This window comes from Cupressus sempervirens, chromosome 4, assembly GCF_028749045.1.
Source record: "Cupressus sempervirens isolate cs-2001-9-10 chromosome 4, ASM2874904v1, whole genome shotgun sequence".
In the NCBI taxonomy this organism is placed as follows: Eukaryota; Viridiplantae; Streptophyta; class Pinopsida; order Cupressales; family Cupressaceae; genus Cupressus; species Cupressus sempervirens.
In genome coordinates, this window is record NC_143121.1 from 506,784,235 (window position 1) to 506,811,288 (window position 27,054).

The 27,054-nt window shown below is 35.6% G+C and overlaps 1 protein-coding gene across 1 annotated transcript in view; it reads left to right on the plus strand.

Annotated features, from left to right (window-relative positions):
• Positions 1–835: 835 nt before the first annotated feature.
• Positions 836–27,054, plus strand: part of TOM2A (tobamovirus multiplication 2A) — a 45,603-nt gene continuing 19,384 nt past the window's right edge. Inside the window, exons 1-2 of the mRNA XM_089825697.1 lie at positions 836–891; positions 1,113–1,455. Of these exons, the coding sequence (XP_089681823.1) occupies positions 1,232–1,455 (224 nt within the window). The 5' untranslated portion in view covers positions 836–891; positions 1,113–1,231. The remainder of the gene's footprint in view (positions 892–1,112; positions 1,456–27,054) is intronic.

Genomic DNA, 27,054 nt, shown 5'->3' on the forward strand with positions numbered 1-27,054 from the left:
TTAGCTACCTAATACAAAGCATAAACTAGTAGGCTAAAACCCCTTCAACTAAAAGTTAAAGACTAAAGAGTATCCATTCCAAAAGCTACCATATAAGAACTCCACCTTATCTCCTATAGTGTTGGAGACTTCCATTCAATGAAATTTGATATTTATAGACTCATTCAAAACCATTCAACTTTACTAACAAATCAGTTATTAACTCAATTTTCTCCAACACAAATATAAATTTTATATTTAAATCCTAAAAATTAACTTAACAATGAAATTAGAATATTTGTACTTATAAAAACGAAGTTACATGCCTATACAATAATACACCTCATAGAATATACTTAATACCCAGCCCCTTCAAATAAAAATAAAAACAATTCTTCCAGTATCATAAAGCGTAGAAGAACCCATTTTCATTTTCATTTTCATATAGCCAGATTTAGCTGGCATAGGCCCATTATGCTGAACATTTTAACCTATATTTGGCGGCATTTTGACATTCAGATACCGGTTTGAAGGGTAGATAGAGGGAGGCGCATGAGCTTGCCTGCAGAGAGGTCTTTACTGTATTAAACTCCCGCCCAGTCTGGTGGACCCATCCACCTAGCTGGCTTACAGTTTACCTCTGGCCTCTCCACCATTCTATAAGAGGACAAGCGCCCTCGTTTCCCATTATAAAAGTAGAGAACTGTTTAATCTTATCCGTGATTCTTTACTTCTTTTAACGTTTGAGTATTTATTTGCCTCTCTGGAAAGGCTCCTTTATGATCGATACAGTGTCAAACAAAAGGAAAAGCTTTATTCCCAACTAATAAATTAAGTATACGAGGAGGGTTTGATCGCAGTCCTTGAGAAGTAGGGGATCGCTGGGTCGGGCGGATTTTCTTTCTTTACTCGGTAAGGCAAGTGGGCATACAATTGCAGTCTTAGCCTCGCATCGGATAGATTTTGCTCTTAATGTGTAATATGCACAATCCGTGATGAAGTTCAATGTGGCTCATCTTATTAAAGTTTTTCTCATTTAAGATGCTGTCAATGCTTTAATGTGGTTTACACATAGAGTTTTGTCTTCTGATTTTTTATATGGTGGGAGCTCTAACCCTTTGTTTAATTCTCAGTGGGAGCTGTCCCTGTTGGCGAACATTAGTTGAGCCGGATTGGAACGGGATTATACTGCGGGCGGCTTGCTTGTGAAGTGAGTGGTGATAGGATTCAGGGAAATCTGTTTTTGGGTATCATGGCTTGTCGTTGGTTCGCAGAATGCCTTTTGAGGACTTTAAATTTTCTGTTGACATTGGCCGGCTTAGGAATGATTGGTTATGGCATTTATTTGCTCGTTGAATGGAAAAAGGCTTCCGTGACCGTTGGTGTTTCTTCCGAGCAATTGCAAGTGGGAAGACCGCTGTTGTTTGTAGCGTCTTTGTCTTCTTCTTCCATTCTCGATAAACTTCCAACTGCATGGTAAGTTCCAACCACTTCTCCAAGCTGAGGCTCATATGCAATGCCTGTCCTAAATAGAATGTAAATAAATAAGTTTTCTATTCTGGGAGTAAAAACTGCCAGAAACTATTGATATTTTGGTAGCAACTAAATTGCATGTCATGTTATATATATATTTATTTTTTCATGTCTTCGGTTACTTCATCTCGGAGGATTTTAATCGTACAGCAGGTCTTGAGATTTTGGATCACTGTGATGCCTGCTTAAGGGTTTGTTTTCTCCGGATGGGGATTGTATAAGATTTTTCCTTTTGACAAGAAAAATGTTAACTTGTTAGTACGTACAGAAGAAGTGTCAATCACTCTAGTTTTTTGTTCATAGATTAAGGGGATCAAATCCATTGTCGACTAAATTGAGAGAATATAGGAGAACATCAATAAACATCGGCCAACATCCGATTCACATGCCTATAAGTCATAGCCTCATTACACCAGAGTCATAGGCATGATAACCTGTAGAAAACACAGTATCAATCGCTATGTTTTTTGACATGGATTCATGGGGATCAAAGCCATTGTCAATTAAATCTAGAACATATAAGAGAAGAGCTTTACGAAACATCAATCAACACCAGGTTTAGGGTATCTATAAATAAGATTCCAATTTCACCATCTTCGTATACAACGAAGACAACCAACATGAAAATCTGCATGCGCTAATTCCTATGCCTTGACAGAACCGAAGCAGAAGTTCACAGTAACTTGAAGAATATTGCTTCCTATATCAGTCAAATCCAAACCAAAGTAATATGAGACTGGAGCTGAGAAATCAAAAGTGGAATCAAGGTTCTTTAGCTTCGATGAGTTAATAAGTTCTTTCCTGCGGGTGTGTTTAAAGAATCTCTTCATCCATTTCTAGGATGGTAGCAGACAAAACTGGCTGTTACCAGTCTATGACAGCTGTCTTCCTTTTTCCAATAACTACAATCTTTTTTCCTTAGGGCCTTTCTACACAATCGTTTTGTCGGTGATCAAGAGAGACAGCTAGAGGAAGAAGATTTTTTTTGAGTACTTGATAGTATGCTTTAAGTTCTTATTGTTATTTCAGTTATGATTTTTTTAGCTTAATCATATACAGCATGCACAGAATGGGGACTTACAGAAATGTTACGGCAATAAATAACATCAGTAAATTACAGCAATGTATAACTGAAATCTTCCGTTCACTCGGTAATCTCAAAATGCTTATGATATAATATACTTAGATGCTTAAGGACAACAATGTCCTAATGGGAATGTGAGTATTTGCTTACACTGTCCAATATTAATACCCTTTAATTTAAACTAAATAGCTTTTATGATTTGGGTGAAAACCTTCTGAACCTGCTGAGATTTCGATTAAATTGAAGGGCGGTAGGGATGTAATGGGAATTTAAATAAATATTATATTTTTGTGTAGTAAGGCTTTTGGAACATATTGAAATTTTGGTAGATTTAAACTGCAATTGCAGATAGCTGTACGCCAAATGTGGTCTCTGTTTTGCTTGTTTGTACGTTTTATGTACTAGGAAGCTAAGCAGAATTTGGTGTTAATGTTTTGGATAAGGTGTGGGGTACTATTTGGAGTTTAGGGGGAATCCCATCTTGAAATTTAATTGGTAATCATGAATTGAGACATCAGTATGCACTTGCAGTGATGCACAATAATGTACGGCAGAAAAGGTATCGAACTTGAAGCCTTTTTTATGGGTATATGTATATTTATTAATAATAAATATGGTAATGGGTGTTTAACCAAGATCCCCATTGGTTAAAACAAAAAAGTAAAAGGCTTAAAAATCACTCTTTAATTACGGCATACACATATGCATCTATTAACAACTCCTACATTAGATTTATGTATTCAAAATGAAGGTAGCCAATCCAAGTGCTGCTCAGAGTAACTATTAAACCCAAATAACCGAAATGCAGAGTTGAAATCCTCACCATCTTGAGTGCTACTTGTAGCAACCAAACTCAAACCAAATTGCTCTTTAAGTGGAGCAGAGAAATTAAAATTGGAAGTTGGGGTCCTCTGGTTTTGCATCCAAATTCCTTTGCTGGTTTACCCCAGCACAACGTAGGCCAACTGTCATATACTCTGTGACGTAAGAAATGTAAGGGATAGGCTTAGAATTTCTTAAATGTTTTTAGCTTCCTCTTGCAGGTATTTCTTAATAGTCTTTTCATCCATTCTTAGGCTATCAGCTTCAGTGTTCTCACAATGGACAACAGCCCAGATGGGCTGCCTTTGGGCTACTCATAACTGTCATATTTTTCTATAATTTCAAACCATTCATGTATATAATTGGGATCAATAAAAGCTATCACTTATTTGATGGGGTAAGTAAACACTTCAATGAGCACTGATCGGACCCATTTGCGGTACTAGCATCCAGCACATACAATATAAAATGCATAGAAAGGACAACTCTTTGGCAGTATAACCATCAGCCCTTCAGAAGTATTGCAAGATTAGTTCATATGTGCTATGACATCATAATAAGTAAAAAACTGTTGGTATAAGTTGTTGATAATAAGTGCTGTAGCATCCAAAAGATAGGACCAAATACCAAATAATCCAACTATGAAACAATAGAAATGGAACTAATGTGATTGAAGAGGTATATGCTGGTGCAGGTTGAGTAATGTTCGGAAACACATTGCATTGGTCTGGACAACAAAGCAATTACCCAGAAATCTCTAAGAACTCACACTCAACACACCCACAATAAACATAAACTGATACACCTTTACAAAACAATTTCAAACTTTACCATGGTTCTCTGGACAAATGATATATAAGCTGTAAATTGCAATCACTTGCGCCACAGAGCTGCCACAGTAGTGGTTTAGGAGGTGCAACACCTAAAGAGATCACCATAACTTAATAAAATCACAAAATCCAAGCGTCAAATGACTTGGAAAGGGATTAGCAGGTATGGGTGCCCCAAACAGCAAGAAACAAGATATAAAACCTAGGCGCTTTACTTCCGGCAAGTCTCATGCCCCTCCATAGCCATGGTATGACTTGTGCGAAAATGTTCGGCCTGCAATTTCAGGGGTCTATGCATACAGCAATGTGTATAGCCTGCAATAGGAATATCAAGGTGTCCACAAACAGCAAAAATGCTCACCAAAACTGAAATTTTTTTACCAGAAAATGATACGATCAACATGTGGCGTACAACTAGCCATGGTACCTCCTGTATCGCTGCAAGCAACACCTTCGATTAACCTTAGAAATTTGATAGCAAACAGACCAAATCTTTAAACAGATTAAAAACCTCCATATCTGCAACCCAAAATCAGAAGCTTTAATTTGTAGCTCAACAGTGATTTGTGGATAAAATCACACTACCTAGTTCAGGGGCAGCATCTCCGAAAATAATAATCTCAAGATGGTTTTCTTCCTGAAAAAAGATTTTGGAACTTAGGTTCTCTCCGTGACAAAAGCAAAACATTAATTGTACTCTGCAAATGAGCTTGTATCCTCCTTGATGGTTCTCAAAACTACAGATTGGAAATTGAAGAGATCTTGCCAGTTGTTTTACAAGGATTCCTCAATCAGCTTTGGCCAACGAACAAGAATGATCAATGATCAGATTCCTCTGCTCTTTTGGCTCTGCAGGACCAAGGTGGAGGTGAACCTATACCTTAACCTACATATAAGGTTTAAGGATTTTTATAGCAGATCTAGGCAAAATGACTCCTCAAGATGGCAAATATTCTTGAGATGGATCAGGTTGTGGAACTTCACAATGACTTCACAACATATCTGATTTCTTGCTTTGTAAGTGTATAAAACGAGAGACATTTTTAGAATAGAAAGTATGAAACAACGAACTAAGTGTGAACTTCCTGACTATTGATAAGGCTGGCGCCTAATCCAATTTGTGTATTAGAGTCTCTCTTATCCAACTCTATGTACAATCCTGTAAGACAATGTATATCTCCCAACACACCATCAACCATTCAAACGCTATTAATGTAAAAAATGTTAAGCCTACGCACATTCACCTGTCCAATTGAATTTAATTTCTTGAGCAGAAAACCAATTAGACAAGAAACTGGAAACAAGTAAATCTCACAAATTCCTTGATGATTAGATAAACATGAAGAACAAATAGCTTTTTAGTACAAGCATTGCGAGAATGGCAATTGATTCTGGAACCAATAATTACAAGAGATTGATTAGAATAGATAACTCTCGAGACTTAAACTGAGTCAAAAAACGTTGTTTCTTTGTATTGATTTTTGATTTCAAAAAATAAGTATACTTGGTGCTTGAGTTTCAGTTGTTGCCAAAATTCTATGTCCTATATCTTATACCCTATCTACCATACCTTGTGCCCTTTCTTTGGTCTTGGTATCCCTCTTATACAAAATGAAGGGATATGAACAAGCTACTGACCGTTACAATAGTGACTTTTCAAAATTCTAGTTCCAACTACCTAAAATATAGTCAAAATATAACATGAAATCACTAATATTAGTATGGGATGAAAGGAACCTTGTTATATGGACCAAACTGAGCAAGTCCCACAATTCATCTTAAAATTCTTTTTGAACCCATCCTCCTTTGTTCACTTGCACCTCTTGAAGAAGTTCATGAAGATCGACTCTGTCTTGCTCTGCCTCTAATTCTCGTATATCATTCCTGTATGCAACACAACTTGTTTTAAGGACCCAAGTGACAGAGAGGAGACTAGTGTTTTTCTCCATTCATGCTAGACTATAGGACTGATTCAGGATTCTCGTTCCACGAATCAACTTTAACTGGAATTCCTATTATGTCAGACAGTCGATAGAACAAACTCTGTTTTGATTTTTCTCGCAATAGAAACCAGAAATTTAGTTCCTTTTAGAACAAAAAAGCTTAATTAACCTGAATTGCCCACATCTCCAAATATCTTGTACACATGCGATTTCATCAAAGCAGTTGGGTTTATAAATGCATTTTGTCCTCAAAGGGATGTTGGTACATTTGAGCTGACAAATATCACCTTGGAAATTTACTCTTCACAATCTCCAACAAAACTCAAGCATGTTTTAAATATTTCGTTTGGCCCCTACACTTTAGGCTCGGCTACACCCAGGTGGGTAGACCTTCACCTCAAACGCTGAATGCTCGGTTCAAGGCTTTTCTATAGTGAATTTAAGCTGTGGAGTTCTTTAGCTAGCAAGGTCATTGAACTCAATTATAATGGAGTAATGTGATAGTTTGAAATGAATGTTTTGTATAAGGTTTTTAACAATAGATTTGAGGTTTGTAAGAAGGAAGTTATAGATTGTCTGATTTCAAATATAAATCTAATACTTAAATGATAAAAAGACCAGTGCTTTAGCTTATTTAGGCAACAGAGTCAACTACAATGAAGATTATAATGTACAACTTTATAATATATATACACAATGAGATGGGTGACCTCCTGGGAAGTCCTGGTGCTTCACCCCTATGAGCATCACCTAGATCCAATGAGTGCTAAGTGTTCCATTTATTCTCATGAGAGATGGATTCATGTTGAATCACTACTCATGAAACATGGGTCAATGAGTTTGACTCAAAATCACACAGTTAAATCCTGATAGCAATATCACTATATACACAATTCTAAACTGCTCCAGATTGCGCTTTATCTCCTAAGGTTGGGGAGACAGACTGGACATAGATTCAGAAACAATTAAATATTTCACAATATCTGCTATGATTGAGTTAAAAAGGCCATAGATGACTTCATCCACTTATTTGACCAAAATTGTTTACAGAATTAAAAATTGATTGTAAGGGACGAATCAACCAAAGTTTAAACCTCCATGCCTACAATAAAAATAAACAAAGGCCTTTTATTTTATTATTAAAATACATTATTTGAATTCATATTACAAAGCCATATTAAAGCTCCTTATCCCTCTGTACAAAGATATATAAATGTCTGTTCTTGTTTGAATGTGTCTTGATCTTTTGATATTTTGAATATCTCCCTTACATATCTTACAAATTTGAAAAACTTGTCTCTTTAATTTTAATGTATGTGTACCTTCATTAAATAATCTTTAGTCCTAACTTTACATATTTTTAATCGCATCACTCCAAAACAATTTTTTATCATTTTTGTGATTGTTTTTAAACAAACAATTTTTGACACCAATGATATGGCATATAATCTCTAATCTCCAAAATCATGGCTTATAATCAGGGGCTTTTAATAACTTCAATCATTTTAACACCAAATTGCTTCGAATCTGATTAAGGTCGACCACATCTGCTTTTATTTGTTCAACCCTGGCACATGAATTTCGTTCTCCAAAGTCACAATATTTTAGAAAAATATTTCCGTCAATAAATATTTCAGTGGGAGGGATATGTTCTGGGCTTGCATAGTGTTCATATTGCACGCTTTCATGACTAAACACAGCATTTTGGCATGATTAAAAGACACAATCCATCTTCAGGTGGTACTGTGGAGCAACTTTCACAGGTTCCGGTGTATCATCTCCAGCGATATGCATGACTTCATCAATATTACGATGACATAAATTTTTGTGTTGCTTTCACAGTGTCCAAATAAATATTGAAACCTACGGTGACATGATTTATAACACAATCATTATAACTTGCCGATGATTTTAACAAAATTGCTTTCCTCCAACTTGAAACAGGATTATCCACAAACCTCCACCCGTACTGATTATTTTTTCTTTATTATCAGAGGAGCGATGTAAGATACTTTAAACGAACACCAGGGGCATTCAAATGTTCAAGGGCAATTTCAGGTATATGACAGATTCACTTCTTCCACAATAAGCTCTTGTACTTGGTTGTATATTCGTCTCTATTTGACAGTATGGAAAATTTTATTTCAAATATACTTACTATCACCCGCATCCATATAACTATGCTTTACCCTGTCATCATATGTGATTAATACCTGGTATCGATATCAATATCGGGCTTCAAATGATTAACGGCATCTCCAGTCTCATGAAGTTTAGCTTCCGAGTTCCTCAGGAATAATGACACTCAGTTTTGAATAAACTCTATACAGTATAATCTCTGACAGTACATTGTTTGATTATGGACAGTCTTCAACGCTAGTGTCTTGCTTCAACAGTACATCCTCCTTTTATACTGACGGGTTCTTCTCAAAACATATCAAGCTGTATATGAATAATCACTGTATAAGAATATGTGTTGATTATCTCTGTTTAGTGGCATCTGCTCGCTATCATTATCCCTTTCTGCTTGCATTGTATTGGTCTTCCAAATTGGAGTTGCTTTATATAAGTGTATGCTGTTTGACCTTCATGTATCTGTCACTGATTTGTGTAATTTGGAATCCAGTCTAAATTTGTTTGTTGTACATGATAACTTTGTTCCAACTGTACTATCTCTCAAACCATTGTATTGTCCTTCTTGTAATTAATAGATTGTTGTTGTTTGTCTTATTCATTCTTTCTTTAATTTTTGTGAACCACTTACAACTGCCCTGCTCATGACTTTTAATCCTTTGAAACATATTGTTTGAATATAAGTAGCGGGTAAGATCTCAAGATTTTTCTTTTGCCATGGTGCTTGGAGCTCTAAAATTTGCCAAAATTTAGAGTTCCATCAGGTTGTCTTCCCAATTCGTGTGTTCTTGCTTGAAGCATGATAAGACACCACTAATATTCTTGTCCGGAAGTGCAATACACTACTTTAATTGGGGCTCAAATCAAATTAATGAAGTAATGCATTAAGATTGTTTAGCAAGGTTTTGCAAATTCCTAATTCCCCTTGTTCACAAAATGGCAATATTTTGCCATCTTGCAGTCGCATTATGACATTCTGGCGCAATAGTGATGTGTTGGTAAATTGCAATTCCTCCAACTCCTCATCTGCAAAATAATGCCATCATGTTATTCATTGGACCCTTCACTATCTCGCAAAACCCTTCGTAATTATTTGGTGAAATAGTGACACCGTCATTTCGCAACTAGTCTTGTTCAAGCTCTACAATATTGGGACATCATTGCTATTTCACAGATGTCACAAACTCCTTCCTGCGAGACAATGAAACAACAATCTTTTGGCTCACTTAACAATTTTTTTATAGCTTTTCATCATGGAAAGGATATGAGATATGTGCAAGTCCTAAAATTCATTTCTTAACACATGCATCAGGATTCCGTTAAAAAATGGAGCTCATATTCACATATAATATTTTTAGTAATCTGAAGGCATAAAATTCACAAAATTTTAAGGTTCCACTCCTTTTTTTTTGGACTGTTGTAAGCAATTTTTTAACAAGTAAAAAATTATTTTCTCTGAAATGGCCTCTTAAAAAATAAATAATTTTGCAATGTGCAAAAAACCCCCAGGCTAGGCATCCAACTTTGAAACACACTTATAGTACTTTTATAATGAAAAATTACATTCAGCTGTTGTTTTAATATGTCAACATTAGACAACTTAAGTGAATAATAAATTTTATTTACTCAAGACACTGAAAGCACTCAAATCACATAGAAAGCAAATTTTGATCATACCAACATAGTCTTGAGACGATGATCAGAGGCAACTGAGTGACTTTTTAAAACCAACAAACTCCTTTAAAAAGTTTGGAGAGCTCCCAAAAGCCATAAATTAGCTTTGAAAGCATGAAGTGTCTCCTTGCCACTAATTATACTCATTGACCATTAAGTTGAATGTGCGCCTTCCCAGAACTTTGGAGCTCTTTCTTGCATCACCGACTAGCTTGCGAGAACACTCAGAAAATAGGCTACTTGTGTCCAAAATGATTATGCTCGAGAAGGGGACATCACATGAGCAATTTTGAGCTCCCAAAAGGCATAAATTAGCTTTGCAAGCATCAAGTGGCTCCTCACCATCGACTAAACTCATTGACTGTTAAGTTGAACTTGCGCTCTCCAAAAACTTTGGAGTTCTTTCTTGCATCACTGACTAGCTTACGAGAACACTTAGAAAATAGGCGAGCTGTGTCTAAAATGATTATACTCGAGAAGGGGACATTGTACAGTTCTGCAAATTCTGAGTCTTGAATCAGAGTTAAAAATCAGAACCCAGATCGGCAGAGAGTGAACTTCTTTAATATACTAAATATTCAGTGTGTTGACTGAAAGTATAAATTAACTTGAGTATAAATCCACTGTATTATTCTGATCTGAAAATATATATATTTTACAGACTTATCAAATGCTGGAAATGAAATGCATAGAGGAGCAGACTATTGTATTTCTGTGTGTCCTCTAATTCTACATCCACAACCGATCATATACCTTGCTAAAGGGTGTCTCCTTCAAGGAGTATAACCCTTCAAAAGACATTAATAAAACCTTTTCCTAAGTCGGCGTCTTCTAGTAACTTTAGTTTAGAACTTAACTAACTAATCAATAGTTTAGTCAAATACTAACAAAGGCACCTCTAAGAAGATAGCCGGCACCTATAGGATAGATAGGTATAAATAACAAATGCCATTCTTAAGATATATTATCATTTAGGAGAGGTACGGTCTGTACTGTCAGACCTGTAGGATTGTTTAGGTTAGGATTTAACACTCCCTCTTACCCTGATAATCCTACAGAGAGATTTATATCTAGCTATCATCAATACAGATGAGTAAGCAAGTATTAATACTCTATATCTGTCTATCTCCTATGTGGTATCATGGAACACATGATACAAACTCATATTACTTAGCCTGTAATATGACAAATCACTACTACTAGTGATAAAACGCATGTTGTGACTCATAGAAATTTGTATTTCTAAATCACAACTAGAGTCTGAATTTAAGATCTACCAGAATATAGGATAAACCCGAAGAATTTCTAGAATTCTTTCTTTATCCAATTTGTGACCCATGAACATAGCAATGTCAATATCACAAGACGATTTAAAAAATTCATCTGGATCTTACAATAAAATCTATTGTTAGGGCATTATCTAAGAGATCGTCACCTCTCATAATGCCTTTGCACAAGTATTCATTATTTTAGAGATCGTCACCTCTAAATAATGATTACACATGGTGGAGCTCATAACTGTCAATAGCTTGACAAATAAAATTTAACTTTATTAATAATTAAATAGTACAAATGAATTACAACTCAACCATACCAAGTCTCTTTCTGAAATGTTCTATCTTTACTCTAGATAGAGGTTTGGTGAGTGTATCTGTTGTCTGATCTGTAGTACAAATGTATTCCAATTTAACAGAATTCTTGTCTACCATATCTCTTACATAATGGTAAGGAATTTCAATATGCTTGGATCTATCATTGAAAATTGGATTCATTGAGAGCTTGACGGAACTCTGATTATCACAATGAATGATTGTAGGATTCATGGCTTGCCCAAATAAAATCCCACAAGTAACTTCCTTAGCCATACTGCTTCTTGAGAGGCCATTGCTGCTGCAATGTATTTAGCTTCTATGGAGCTTTGAGCTACTGAAGAGTGCTTTTTGCATATCCATGAAATCATAGCTGATCCTAAACTGAAACAGCATCTTGAAGTGTTTTTCCTATCTTTAACACTTCCACCCCAATCTGAATCGGTGAATCCATGCAAATCTAAAGCAACTCTCTCATATTTGAGTCCATAGTTAAGAGTACCTTGAAGGTATCTCATAATGTGTTTAACAACAACTAGGTGAATCTCCTTAGGTTCACACATAAACTGACTTAATGCATGAACCGCATAGCAAATATTAGGTCTTGTATTTACTAGGTACATCAGAGACCCAATTATCTGCCTATAGAGAGTAGAATCTATTGGAGGTGATTTTGCAGCTGCTTCTTTAAGTTTATGCAAATTGGTCTCCATTGGAGAAGACATGGACTTGCAGTTCCACAGTTCGAATTTCTTCAAGATATCTAAAGTGTATTTCCTTTGGTTCAGTATGATACTATTGGCATTCTGTTGCACTTCCAATCCTAGGAAGTAATGGAGAAGACCCAAGTCTTTCATCTCGAATTCTCTGATAAGATCTTTCTTGCATTGATCTATAAGATGATCATCACCTGTGATTAATAAATCATCAACATACAATATCAAGATTACCATACCATCTTTATCTCTTTTATAATACAAGTTCGAATCAGCTTCATTCTTAGAGAATCCTAAGCTAGTGAGATATTTATCAATCCTTTCATACCAGGCCCTGAGAGCTTGTTTAAGCCCATAAAGAGCTTTCTTGAGTCTACAAACAAAGGCATTTGGATCATGAGTTTCAAAACCTTCTGGTTGCTCTATATAGACTTCTTCTTAAATCTTTCCATTAAGAAACGCTGTCTTTACATCCATCTGATGTACCTTCCATCCCTTAGATGCGGCAATTGCTAAGACATTTCTAACGGTAGTATATTTGGCAATAGGAGCAAAAGTTTCTTCATAATCAATTCCTTTTTTCTGAGAAAAACCTTTGGCTACAAATCTGGCTTTATATTTCTCAATACTTCCATCAGCAGCATGCCTTATTTTGAATATCCATTTTGAAGACACAATGGATTTTTCTTTTGGCTTAGGAACTATTTCCCAAACATCATTTTTCATAATTGATTTATATTCTTCTGTCATAGCTTCTTTCCAGGCTGGATGTTTAATAGCATTAGAAGGATTGGTTGGCTCTGTTTTGGATAAATCAATCATATTTGCTGTATAACCAGAGAATCTTTTAGGTTTTTTACTTTCTCTAATAGATCTTGAAGGTGCAGCAAAATCTTGAGCTGCTTCAACTGTTTTTATGGCCCAAAGTGGCCTTTTCTTTGAACTTTCTTCAAGGTTTATTTCATCTTCGACCTCTTCTAAGTTCTCCCTCTGAGATTCAGATTCACTTATTCTTTCATAATTTGATAAAGGAGAGGGTTCATGGGAATTTATTGCTCTTTTAAATGCAAGATCTTCCTCAAAGATTACATCTCTGCTAAGTTCAATAGTTTTCTGTCTAGGTTTAAAAATTCTATATGCTTTAGAAGTTTCACTATACCCTACAAAGATACCCTTCCTTCCAGATGGTTCTAATTTGGTCCTCTTTTCTTTTGGCACATGAATGTATACAGGGCATCCAAAGATTCTGAGATGACTTATATTAGGTTTTATTTTAGTAAATACTTCTTCTGGGGTCTTATCTTTAAGATAGGAGTGAGGGCTTCTGTTTTGGATGTATACAACAGTACAAGAGGCTTCTGCCCAAAGATAGTATTCTAGATTTTGATCAAAAATCATAGCCCTAGCAGCTTCTATAATTGTCCTGTTTTTCCTTTCAGCTACCCCATTTTGTTCAGGGTTATAAGGAATAGTATACTCCCTCTTGATTCGTGATTCTTTACAAAAAGTTTTAAACAAATCTGAGGTATATTCTCTTCCATTATCTGTTCTAAGGGTTTTAATTTTATGTCCTGAAAAATTTTCAGTTAATGCTTTGAATTCCTTAAATCTTTGTAAGATTTTTTTTGATTCTTTGCATTTTAAAAAGTAAATCCATCTTTTCCTAGAGAAGTCATCTATGAACAAGACATAATACCAGAATCCTCCAAGGGAGGGAACGGACATGGGTCCACATAAATCTGAATGAATTAATTCTAGTACATTATTTGTTTTTCTAGTACTATCATGAAAAGGACTTCTAGTACTTTTACCTAGGGCACACCTTTTGCAAATACTAGGGTGATCTTGGTTTAATTTTGGTAATCCAGTAACCATCTTTTCCATAGTAGATAGGGTTTTAAAGTTTAGGTGCCCTAATCTTCTGTGCCATATTTCGTTTGAATCCTTTGCTTTGTGAACAAGGGCTTGAATGGGTTCTATATTCAGTTCATACAAATATCCCTTTCTTTGAGTAATTACTTTAGCTTTCTTGATGGAAGAGTTCTTAGCCCAAGTTAATACTTTGCCATCCGCGAATGCAACATTGTGTCTATCGTAATTGATATTAGGTTCCTTTTTATCCCTAGTACATATAGTACATCCTTAAGAAGAAGAGCATTTCCTGTCTTTAGCTTCAAAGTGCAGCTACCAATTCCTTTAACTGAATGTGCTGAGTTATCACCAATAGTAACTTCACCGTTAAGTTTCTCGGTCAAGAAATCTAGAGTTTCCTTTTATCTTGTTATATGCCTAGAGGATCCACTATCTATCACCCATGCTTTATTTGAGATTTCATTTGATAAGGAGGAATACAATACACGATTCTCTGGATCATAAGTTTCTTCTTCTCTAACAACATTTGTGCAAGTTGCTTGTTGCTTGGAGTTTTCTGGACAATTAGATCTATAATGTCCAAATTTTTCGCATTTGAAACATTTTATTTTTGATAGGTCTTTCTTGGGCTTGCCATTCTTCTGATTTCCTTTATTTTTCTTGAAATGCTTTTTCTTGCCTTTATAAGAATTGGCATTAAGAACGTGAAGTTCTTCATCTTCCACTTTAGGTTTTCCTCCTTTCTTTAGTTTTCTTGATTCTTCCTGAAGACGATCATTCTTAAGTTTGTTAAAATCGGGAAGCTGATCTCTAGCACTTATTCCTTATGCAAATGTTTCTGATGCAGGAGCATCTTGCATGGAAAATTATTGAAAAAAATAAAAATAAAAATAAAAATAAAAATAAATTTGTGGAGGAGAGAGAAAGTGACGAAAATCAAAGAAAATAATTAAAAAAATAAAAAAGGGGAAAAAGGGAAAAAGAAAGGAAAAGGGGATTTCTATTTTCGAGGTGCATAGGTGCATAATAAAAATAAAATAAAATAAATGGTTGTCATTCAATTTATCGAGGTGTGTGGGAAGAATTCTAGAAAGTTATGAATATTGTAGAAAGTTGTGGATATTGTAGAAGATTATGGAAGTTGTAGAAGGTTGTGGATATTGTGTATGAGGAATTCTAGAAGGTTTTGGATAAATCATGCATTGGGTAGTAAGTGCTTATTTAAGCAAGGCATATGAGCATTTCTAATCAAGCTTGAGAAGGAGAAGCTCGAGAAGGAGAAGCTGTGGAAGGTGAAAGCTTTGGAAGGAAAAGCTTCAAAGTGTGAAGGCTTCAAGGTGTGAAAGAGGAGGAGGAAGTGAAGAGTGAGTTTTCCTGAGTCTGTAGACAGAGCGCCGAATGTGATGCAGTTTATAGCAGGATTGTGATGGAGTTGTGAGTGTGTAGACAGAGCGCCGAATGTGAGGCAGTTTACACTTGGATCTTAGATAAAGTTTGTGAGAAGAGCTAGTGGCTGTAGTTTAGAAACAAGGAGGTTGCTTGGTGGCTTGTGAGCACAAGTTGAGATCTTAGAGGTTTGTACGAGAGTGTGGATCTGGACTAACTTGGGTGTGGATTGGATCTTGAGAGATCTTGCAGAAATGTTATTGTAATTGCTATCGAAGTTTTAAATATAATAAAATTGCTTGGGAAGTATTTTGTCTCCATATTGTTGCATTTTGGTTATGAGTTGGTAGGGTGGTGTGGTCCTTCATCAAGTGGTATCAAGAGCGTACCTTCATCAGTTTCCCATGATTCTGGCAGTCCATCTATGGGCATGAGTGTTAATTCAGTATCATTTATGATGGTTCCTATGCTGGACAATTCATCTCTAATACCAGCGACTCTTAGAAAATAAGAGTTTATTGATTCTCCTTTCTTTATTTGGAAGTGATTTAGTTGTCTTTTTAGTGCAAGGACCCTCGTTGCATTATTTATTTCAAATGCATTTCGTAATGCATTCATCATATCGTAGGCAGTCTGTTGTTTTGTAAGCATAGGTACAATGTCATTCTTAACTCCATTCGATATGATTTGAATGGCTTTCTTGTTTCCATTGATCCATATAGATTTGTGAGGTTCAACAGGTGGCTGTCTGGATGCTCCATCAACAAACTTTCTAACGTTATTTTCTTCGAGAATCATCAAGATTCTGAATTTCCATGCTTCAAAATGTTCCTTTCCATCGAATCTATCTTCAGGTCTGATTGAATATGCCATTGGAAATGGAAGACAATTACTGAATGTAAAAAGTCTGATCACTGAAAATTTGCAGAGCCCTAGATCTGATAACTAGGCTTTGATACCATGTACAGTTCTGCAAATTCTGAGTCTTGAATCAGAGTTAAAAATCAGAACCCAGATTGGCAGAGAGTGAACTTCTTTAATATACTAAAATATTCAGTTTGTTGACTGAAAGAATAAATTAACTTGAGTATAAATCCACTGTATTATTCTGATCTGAAAATATATATATTTTGCAGACTTATCAAATGCTGGAAATGAATGCATAGAGGAGCAGACTATTGTATTTCTGCGTGTCCTCTAATTCTACATCCACAACCGATCATATACCTTGCTAAAGGGCGTCTCCTTCAAGGAGTATAACCCTTCAAAAGACATTAATAAAACCTTTTCCTAAGTCGGCGTCTTCTAGTAACTTTAGTTTAGAACTTAACTAACTAATCAATAGTTTAGTCAAATACTAACAAAGGCACCTCTAAGAAGATAGCCGGCACCTATAGGATAGATAGGTATAAATAACAAATGCCATTCTTAAGATATATTATCATTTAGGAGAGGTACGGTCTGTACTGTCAGACCTATAGGATTATTTAGGTTAGGATTTAACAGACGTCACATATGAGCAATGTTTTTGACATTTGAAAATATTAATGTTTTATATGCTGTAGGAGAAATTATTCATAGGTTCCTGTTTCAGTTCTTGTAACTGTTGCCAACTCTTGTGCGAATGTGACTATTTCTATGCCCGCACGTCTTTCAATTTCATCTTGTTTCTCTCTTAATTTTTGTTTTTATTTATTATTGTTCAAACTAGAATTATTTATTATTTATTATTATTTTTATTTATTTTTGTGTAATCGTAGCATGTCGATGATGTGTCGAGTAGAATGGAAGAGTTGTTGGTTTCTTTGGTCTCTCCGTATTCCCGTGGAAATGCCGACTCTCAGTGGTGTATGTTTTGTATATTTGGCAGCAGTCCTTATGACATATATTCTACTGTAGAAGAGTGAAGGTTTATTAATGGTGGTCTCTTTGTATTCGTGATTTCTCTATGATTTATTTAGCAAGCATAATTCGGCGTTTCTGTTATTGTGATTACAGTTTATGAGCATCAAGTGTATTGTCGTCCATTACTGGATATGATTAGTATCTATGTGTCTATTTTCATTGACACTAATCACCGAGTCATCTTCTGTTTTATCATCGTAATTTTTCATATTTTGGAAATGTATGTTATGTGATAACAACCTTGATTGAGAAGTCATTTAATATCTGACTTAGCTTGTGAAGCATTGTATTGAAGTTTTGATTATTCAATAAAGATCAAGTTTTGGTGTGGCTGGGTTTTCCCTTTGAGTACGAGGGTTTTGCCAGGGTATCTCAAGTGTTTATGTGTTTTTTATTTATCTGTTATGTTATTCTGGTTCTTAAACTTAACATGGTATCAGAGCAGGTCTAAGAAAAGATTCTGAACCAGAACAGGACAATTGGATTGTAGAAGAATTGTGTTGTCTAATGGGTGTCAAATATGTTGTTCGGTGAATTGTTGAATACCAACGGATTCTTGCTAAACACATGCTAATGGGAATTTAAGAGATTATGATGTCCAAAGCTTCCAAAGCTTTTATTATTTGACATCAATAGGGCTGATGTTGTCATGCTTGTCTATGCTTACATGTTTGGCATTCATGTCTATGAGGATAGTAGATGTCTTGATCAAAATTTTCACTTTCTGTTGGGACTATAATTTTGTGATGGTGAAAGATCTAGTGATGGTTTGAGAGGAAATTTAGGCAATAAAGAGAAAAGAGTTTGAATACTAACCATGAATTTTATGTAGTTAATATTAATCAAGTTATAACACTGGGAATAGTGTACGATTTTAGCATTGATTTGTATATTTCTCTTCATGATAATCTGATATTATGGACTATTAATAATCTCTCTAAAATGTTTCCAGAATGGATCAAGGAGTATACTGAGAGATTGCATTCAAGGGGAAAAAGAATGTAATGCATTTTGTGAGGAAGTTATGCAAGCTGAAGAATGGAGACATAGTTTGCTATCTTAGGGTTGATAACCAGAAGCAGATTGTTTGGTGATTAGTTTCTTCTAAGAAAAGGAAGTAAGATTCAAAGGGAGTTTGAGTGACAGATGTAGAGTGCTAAGTCTTTTGCAGAGGATCAACGAGCTCGTGTAGTAGCGTGACTGCAAAAGCTCCTCGTTTCTTCAAATACTGAAGCCTACTATAATTCAGTGTGATAATCGAAGCTGTGAGAATGTTGCCCCTATTGAGAGGGAGTCTCAGCTTTCAGGTGATCTTTTATGTGGTATAATGAGTTCTTCTCTATGAGGGAGAAGTTCAAGGTGCAATTTCTTGTTAATGAGCTATTCTATGTGAGGGAGAAGTTTGAGGTGCAATCCCTTGTTAACGAGTTTTTCTCTGTGAGGTAGAAGTTTGAGGTGTAATCCATTGTTGACGAGTTCTTCTCCATGAGGGAGAAGTTCAAGGTGCAATCCCTTGGTAATGTATTCTTCTTTATGAGAGAAGTTTGAGGTGAAAGCTCTTGTTCCACCCTCTGGAAGTAGCCATGGTGGATGTCATATGAGAGTTTCCATGAGTTAGCTCTTGTGTTTATTTACCCTTTGGGAGTAGCCATGGTAAACGTCATGCTGAGATGACAAGATCGTGTGGAGAGAATCCATGATATTTGTTGTTGTTGACACATATGGGTTTAGCCATTGTGTTGGTTATGTTAAGAGACTCCATGACATGAAATCTATAAATCATTTCTCTTTTGCTAAGAGGGAGTGTTAATGTTTTATACGCTGCAGGAGAAATTATTCATAGGTTCCTTTTTCAGTTCTTCTTTGTAACTGCTGCCAACTCTTGTACCACCATGATTATCTCTGTGATTCTGTGTCTTGCAATTGCACTTTGTTTCTCTCTTAATTTGGGTATTATCTATTATTGTTCAAAGTCTATTTGTGTAACCATAGCATATTGATGATGTGGCGAGTAGAATGGAAGAGTTGTGGTTTCCTTGGTCTCTTCATATTCCCTTGGAAATGCCGACTCTCAGTGGTGTTTGTTTTGTATATTCAGCAGTGGTCTTTATGATAGATATTCTGCTGTAGAACAGCAAAGGTTTATTAATTCCCAGTGGTCCATTGGTATTCACGGTTTTGATACAATTCATTTAGCAAGCATAATTATTAATTCTGTGTTGCTGGTATCATGACTACAAGGATCAGGTGTATTGTTATCCATTGGTGGATATGATTAGTGTCTATGAGTCTATTTTCTGAGATGGTATCACTGGAATCATCTTCTGTTTCATCATTAGAGTTTTTCATATTCTGAAAGTCTGTTATGTGATAACAGCCTCGATTAAGAAGTCATTGACCTCACTTAGCTTTTGAAGCATTGTATTGAATTTTTGATTATTCAATAAAGATCAAGTTTTGGTGTGGCTGGGTTTTCCCTTGAGTAGGACTGTTTTCCCGGGGTATCTCAGGTGTTTAATTTTTTATTTATCTGTTATCTTATTCTGTTTCTTTAAACTTAACAGAAAATAAATATCAAAAGTCAAAATCATCTATCCTAACAAACGTTTTCCCTTTTCTTGGTGAGAAGGCAATAGAATTTGTTGTTTTGGAAAAATTATTTATAAACTATTTATAACAACCTGCCAGGCCTAAAGCTTTTTATGTCTGGAATATTCTGAGTAGCAGAACACTCCATGATTGCCCTTAACTTTTTAGGATCAATTAATATTACCTTTCTGGAAATAACATGACCCAAATAGTCCACCTTTTGTTGAAAGGAGTACTTTGACAACTTGCCAAATGTTTGCGTTTCCTCATTCTGTGAACTACTTAACTCAAATGGTGTGCTCATGTTGTTTCATATTCCTGAACAAGTTATTATGTCATCAATAAACACATGGAAAAACTGATTTAGATAATTTCTAAAGATGTTCATGTGGGGTTGATAATGCGAAAGGTGCAAGTCAAATGGTTAAACTGTGAAAGTGATAGTGTCCATACTTTGTTTTTTAATGTATTTAATGTCTATCATCATGCTTTTATCCATAACTGATGATGACTAGATCACAAATCAATTTTTGAGAACATGGCTGCCCCTTGCATATGATTGGAAAAAAACTTCAATTTAGGGCAGAATATATTTGTTCGCTGTGGTGACCTTGTCTATTAAACTAATATTGTTATATTTAGCTTATAATGATCATGTAAGCTGTTTAGTTAGGTTTTTAGTAGCTTTCTACTATGTAAGTCATTTACTTATTTTTTAGAATCTTTTTATTTTGCCTTTAGTTTTTGATCATTTCTGCTATGGAAAGATCTTTTACAATTGCTTTAATAAGGCATATTCTTTTTCTTTGCTTAATACACTCTATTATTATTTCATGATATTAGAGCATAGGTTTTTTTGATTGTTTTTTAAGTAAAACTTGTGAAGTTTTTAATTGATTTTTAAAGATAAAATCACGAGTTTTTCTCCTCTGAAAATTGTGACCAGTTTTGGGACAATTTTGTGAACAAAATTCTAGGTTTTTCTGCTAGAGATTGAAGGTTTTTACCACCAAAGTTCTTATTTTTTTTTCCCATAAAAATACTGGAAGCTTTTATGCTGTCCGTGTGAAAGGGTTCAGCTGTGGTTACTTCTGCTTGTGAAGATCAGCATGTTTCTGTTTGCCTAGGGTTTCTAGGGCAAATTGAAGTTTTGTATGAATTTTTTGCAAAATTGTGTCTGTTGCTGTTTTTCTTCAAAGCAGTGGAGGGTTTTTGCCCTGGCTTTGGACAATTTTTTTACAAAAATTTGTTTTGTATGTCTAGGGTTTCTAGGGCACATGGAAATGTTTACAATTTCTTTGATATTTAATCAGGCCCAGGTTTGTTTCAGCAAGTGTTTTTTGAACAATTTGGACAATTTTTTTGCAAAAAATGTGTTTTGTGTGCCTGAGGCCGAGGTTTGTTTCAGCAAGTGTTTTTTGAACAATTTGGACAATTTTTTTGCAAAAATGTGTTTTGTGTGCCTAGGGTTTCTGGGGCACATGGAAATGTTTTCAATTTCTTTGATATTTAATCAGGCCCAGGTTTGTTTCAGCAAGTGTTTTTTGAACAATGTTTTTTACAAAATCAATGCTATTCAGCATTTTTGCATGTTTTTAAAAGCCAAGTGTGGGTTTCAATTTGTTGCTGATTTTCTAACAGAAAAATTAAGGTATTTGGGAAGCTGCATTTTATCTTGTTCTCTGTCTCTGGATAGTGAAAGGGATAGCTTTGTTACCCATCATTATGTTGGAAGGCAACCAGCACATGCTCACAATTTTTGCGTCTCAGAATCATGCATTGAATGCAAAGAGTTCATTTAGGAGTACGATTTGGCACAATTTTGAACACTAACTACTAACTTGGTGTAGTCAGTAGAATGACTATTAAGGGAGGGTATTAAAGTAATATTGTTTAAGTCAACTTATTATGGCGCCTAAAGTTTATTTAGTTTTTAGTAACTTTCTATTTTGTAAGCTTTTCAGTTCTTTTTAGTAAAAGGGGTTGCAAGTAGAGTGGGTTTAACCATGGAGGAAATGTATTTAAGTGCGTTCGAGCTGGAGAAGTACTGGGATGGGTGACCTTTCGGGAAGTCCCGATGCTTTACCTCTATGAACATCACCTAGATGCAATGAGCTCTAAGTGTTCTATTCGTTGTCATGAGAGACGGGTTCATGTGAATCACTACTCATGAAGCATGGGTCAATGAGTTTGACTCAAAAAACTATACAGATGAATCTTGATAGCAATATCACAACATTTAGTGTCTTTCTTTTTCATCTTTACTTCTTGATCATTTTTGTTATGGAAGGTCTTTTGTAATTTATTACATAAGGACTGTTCCTCTCCTTTGTTTAATACAACCAATTATCATTTCATCATAAGAAAACTGTAATCCTTGCAGAGCTCAAGGGTTCCATCTTGTCTCGTTAGAAAGAGGGTGCACCCCAGGGTGACCGACTTCATCTTATTAGCTTGTACATTAAGCTCTTGCAAATCTGCAATATTCACATTGATGGATTGCTAGATGTAGGTGCTGATCTTGATGCAATATCAATTGAAACTTAAAAATCCCTCATTGGAGGCATTCCTGAATCTCCTTAGGAGAATTTACCTAAATTTATTAATAAGTTGGTGGTCTAACTCACTGATTTTATGAGATGCATCTACCATGCCTATTTATACAGACAACAGTACACAATAATTTTAGCAACCTTCGCAAAGTATTAGTGCAAATATAATTTTCACTTGCCAATTACTTTGTATGGTTTGAAGGACTAAAGATTGATTTTATCAAATAGACAATGAACCGTTTATCCTTTGTAGTCTATTTCAATGATATGTCTTTACAGTCAGTCCATCTCTATGCCCATGGTTGTATCATAGGAGTGCAGAGGGAAGACTGAGTCGCTCACTCAGGTTTGAATTGACCTTGCCTGTACTTTTAGCTTCTCTTATCCTTTTTTTTTTTTAATGTTTTTGGTATTTGCCTGTGTCTAAGTTGAAACTACCTTTTTCCAGAAGATTTGTAGTTTGCAGACCATATTTCTCTGCTACCTTAGGAGAAATAAAGCTATTTGTAGCTCCAGAATATGCAAGAATCAAAGTAGAGTTTTTGTTTATTCACCTAGCAGCTGTGATAGAGATAGTGGAGAGTACTTGGTTTTATAAGCAATGACATGTTTGTAGTAGGTTGATAATCATTGATTGTCAACGTGGAATTGAAGTTTGAGGGAGTGCCCTTTTTGTGGATCCATGAAGAAGTGATCAAAGAGTTCAATTGGCCTTTGATCACTAATTTCCAGCTAATTATGAAAGTTGATCAAGTACCTTACAAATCCTTGTGTGAGCCTTCTGTAGAGATGTAAATATTAGACATTTTGTAAGTCAGTTTCTACTGTACAAAATAATACAGTTTTTTTTATTATATTCTTGTAATATATTTCTGAAATCTTTGGACATGTCTTTATGAAATTTTCATAATGATTCATAAATATTCAGAGCAATCCCTACCTGTATATTTGGTATTGCCCTAGCAACTATAAAAGTGGATAAACTGTAGTCACGTGATTGGGCATCAAACATGGGCCCACTAGCTTGGAAAGATGATCATGTGATCAGTGAAATATTGGAAATTCAGGGATTTAGATTAAATCTCTTTTAGCCGAGTCTAAACAAATGATCAAGCACCAATGCAAGTGCATTTGCACCACATGGAATGGTCTCAACTGTATAGAGTAAAGAGGTCAACAATGTATTGGCATTTTCCCTTTCTCATGTGGGTCCCCTTGGGTGATCCCTTACCATCTGATCAAAGTTGAAGTGCAATTCAAAAGGCGAGGTCCTTTATTCTTACACGGACAATTCTCATTTGTCAATCCTTGTAATCAATGGCTTCGTTTTGTTTAAATATGTCAATTTAAATTTCTTTCTTCCCTTTGATTGATTGTTTGGGTTTTTCTGCATTAACTATTGCTTTTGTTCTATGAACACTTGACAGCTGATCATACTGTCAATTCCTTTTGTGTTCATGTTGAAGCTTTCAGTTAGCAACGTCTAAACAATATCCAAAAATGGAATTAAATTCCCACGTATGACTCACTCATCTTTGATTGGGGATTGGTCACCAATCATAATAACCAAAGTGTGATCAATCAAATGAAGGATATCAAGCATATTATTCAACAACACTTTGCCAAAATTACTATCAAAAGGACCAAGACTCAGGATATTTTGTTTGGACCTGAGGATGAAACCTGAGGATGATTGTGGATCAAGGTATGAGATTTTTTAGATCACCAAACACAAATAAGTTGAATTGCTCAAAGGTGATATCGACAGTCTAATAGGTCCCATGATGTTTTCGTTCAGGTTATTACTGACTTCCTTCCATTGGGCTATTTATTCCACAATGTTGGGTTGTACCTTGATCAATAGCATGCAGGGCCTTGAAATTCTGCAGGACAACAAGTAGATAGGATCTGCCTCCAATTTGTTCACAAGGAAAGCTTTTCTTCAGAATTTCATAGGGAATTGGATTTTGAGGTCCACAGTGTGCATTCATTTAGAATTTTTGAGCTAAACTGGATCAAAGGCACTTGTTTTTGAGGTGATCCTCAAGATTTCTGGTAGAATGTTGCAGTCTCAATGTGCTATTTAAATGCGGGGAAAAAGGAACCTTGGTAAGGGAGGTCTAGAATAAGCTTGTGCTCTTGGAAGCCACTTTAATTAAATGAATTGGTTGTATGTCCCTTATGTTATTTTTGTATGGTTTATTTCATTTTCTCTAAAAACAACATATGAGGTTTTGCGGTTTTCCTGAATATCTGTACTTCTCTTGCATTCTAGAGGTAGGACTATGTCTAACTTTGGATTTGTTGGTAAATAGAAAATTCATGAGTTCTAAATTTCTAATGCTCAATTATTTTACAAACAAAGAATGTTCTTTGATAGACCTTTAAATATATAGACTTGAATAAGAAATGGATCTCTGCATATATGATCTCACAAAAGGGATGGATTTGCCTTGTCAAGTCTAAAGTTTATAGGATAGTGTGCAGGACAAGAAGAAAATATGTAGAGGATTGTTTTATTTTACAAAATTGCCAAGCATAATTCAGTAGAAACTAATGTTGCAACTAGCAGAATATTAGTAGTACGATTAATGTGACGTTCACCGAGGACTGGGATTGGCTGTGAAATTCTTGTGGATGCAAAGTTCCTTTGTGTATTGTTAAAGAAAAGGACCAGAGCACTAAGGCCATCCTGCACGGTGATCTCTATCGCTCTGTGCGTATTGAATAGTTAATTTGCTTTTAATATCGAGAGCTAACAAATGCAAGTCCATAATGGGGGGGACAAAGTGAATTCTTCTTCTGATATTTAATTCATTTTATCTTTATGCTTCCCATTAGTCCATGACCAGCTTTGTCTATCTTGTCTTCATCAACAAAGTTGATGATGCAGCAATTGTATAGAAACTTGTGTGCAAAAGCTATGATGATATAACTGCTTGACTCCTTATGTTTGGCAGCTTTATTCATTAAATTTTTAATGACAGTACCCTTTACTATGGATACTCCATATTTCTTTAATTGTGACCCCCTTTTGGCTCCCTTGAGTTGTTCAGATGTTTGCTTGGGTCGTAGTTCTATGTCTTAATTACATCATATGCCAAGAGTCATGCATCTTGTTAAGATGTTGTTGGTTGCTCCATCTTGTTTTGTAGTGTTTTAGGCAATCCAAGGTTCTGTTCACATTATCATGTAATTTTTCTTAAGACCCGGAGATTTTTAAGTCTTGTGCGTTTCCAATGCACTCCATCAACCAAGTCATGTAAGGGCCTCAGAGCAGCTTTAAGAAGTGGACCAGCCTTTGTTTTTTTTCCTTGAGTGGATCCATCCCAAGCAAACTTCTTTGATGGCAGATTGCTTAATAAAGTGGGGATTATAGAGACACATTAGGCTCTTGTTAGATAGAATTCCACTTACCTTCAATATTTTAGATCCTATGGTGTAGGCATTTCCCCTCAAGTGGACTTGACAATGCATACTCCCACCACTAGCACTTGTCATCCACTAGTGCAACAATTTAAGAGTGGAGACACTTAAGCAGAGCCTTCCAACATTCATCTTTATGTCCTGCTTTTAGTATCTGCATGTCAACTCACAAAGCTTTAGTGCTTTTTGCTTTTTTGTGCCCGCTCAACCTTAATCTACGGGAGTCAACTGTGGACAGTGCACTCGTATTCTTGCTTATCAAGCACATATGCTTAGGGAATATCTCATCTAATGCTGTCATCATTGAAACTTATTGAATTCCACAAGTTCATCCATCTGTTTCCTTTTGCCAGGTCTCATAGGCACGACCACTCTTTGTTGGCAGGTTCTTCACCAAGCTCTCTGAGCAATGTGACCATTTCAAGTCAAGAATCTGTTTATTGCTTTCAAGATTGGTCTTTGTTGTTCTTTTGGTATCTGCTGCCAATCATTTGGTAGATTCTTCTCACTTTTTCACATTCACTCTTCCTTTCTTCTCTTTGTAGTTTGTTTCTTTGTTAGCCTGAATCATTGAAGTTGGCATGATCTCAAGGTATTCCATGTATAAAAATTGGCTTTGCCCTCCATCTTTGGCTTGTGCAATGAAATTTCTCTATATTTTGTTGACCGATACTTTTTCTTGGAGGGGGAGTCCTTGAAGCATTTGGGTGTTTTGTGCTAGCTCATGGTCGTTTGATGGAAGTAGTTTAACAGACTTTGAATGCTCACTCTTAATTCTGCCCATTTTTCTTATTGGAATGTTTTGGGCTTGTTAATTTAATTGCAAAAGTGGATTGAACCAGCCTTGGCTGCACTCTAATCTTAAATGTGGATGGAAGATTCTACTTCTACCACTTGTTGAGAATCTCTTGAAGCCAAGCCTTTGGGCCTAACTCTACCCTTTGCCAAGCAAAGAAAGTGGGAGCCTACTCTCTGTAGGTTTAGGTAGTTCCTGTCTTATATTTTCCATCAGGCTCCCTCT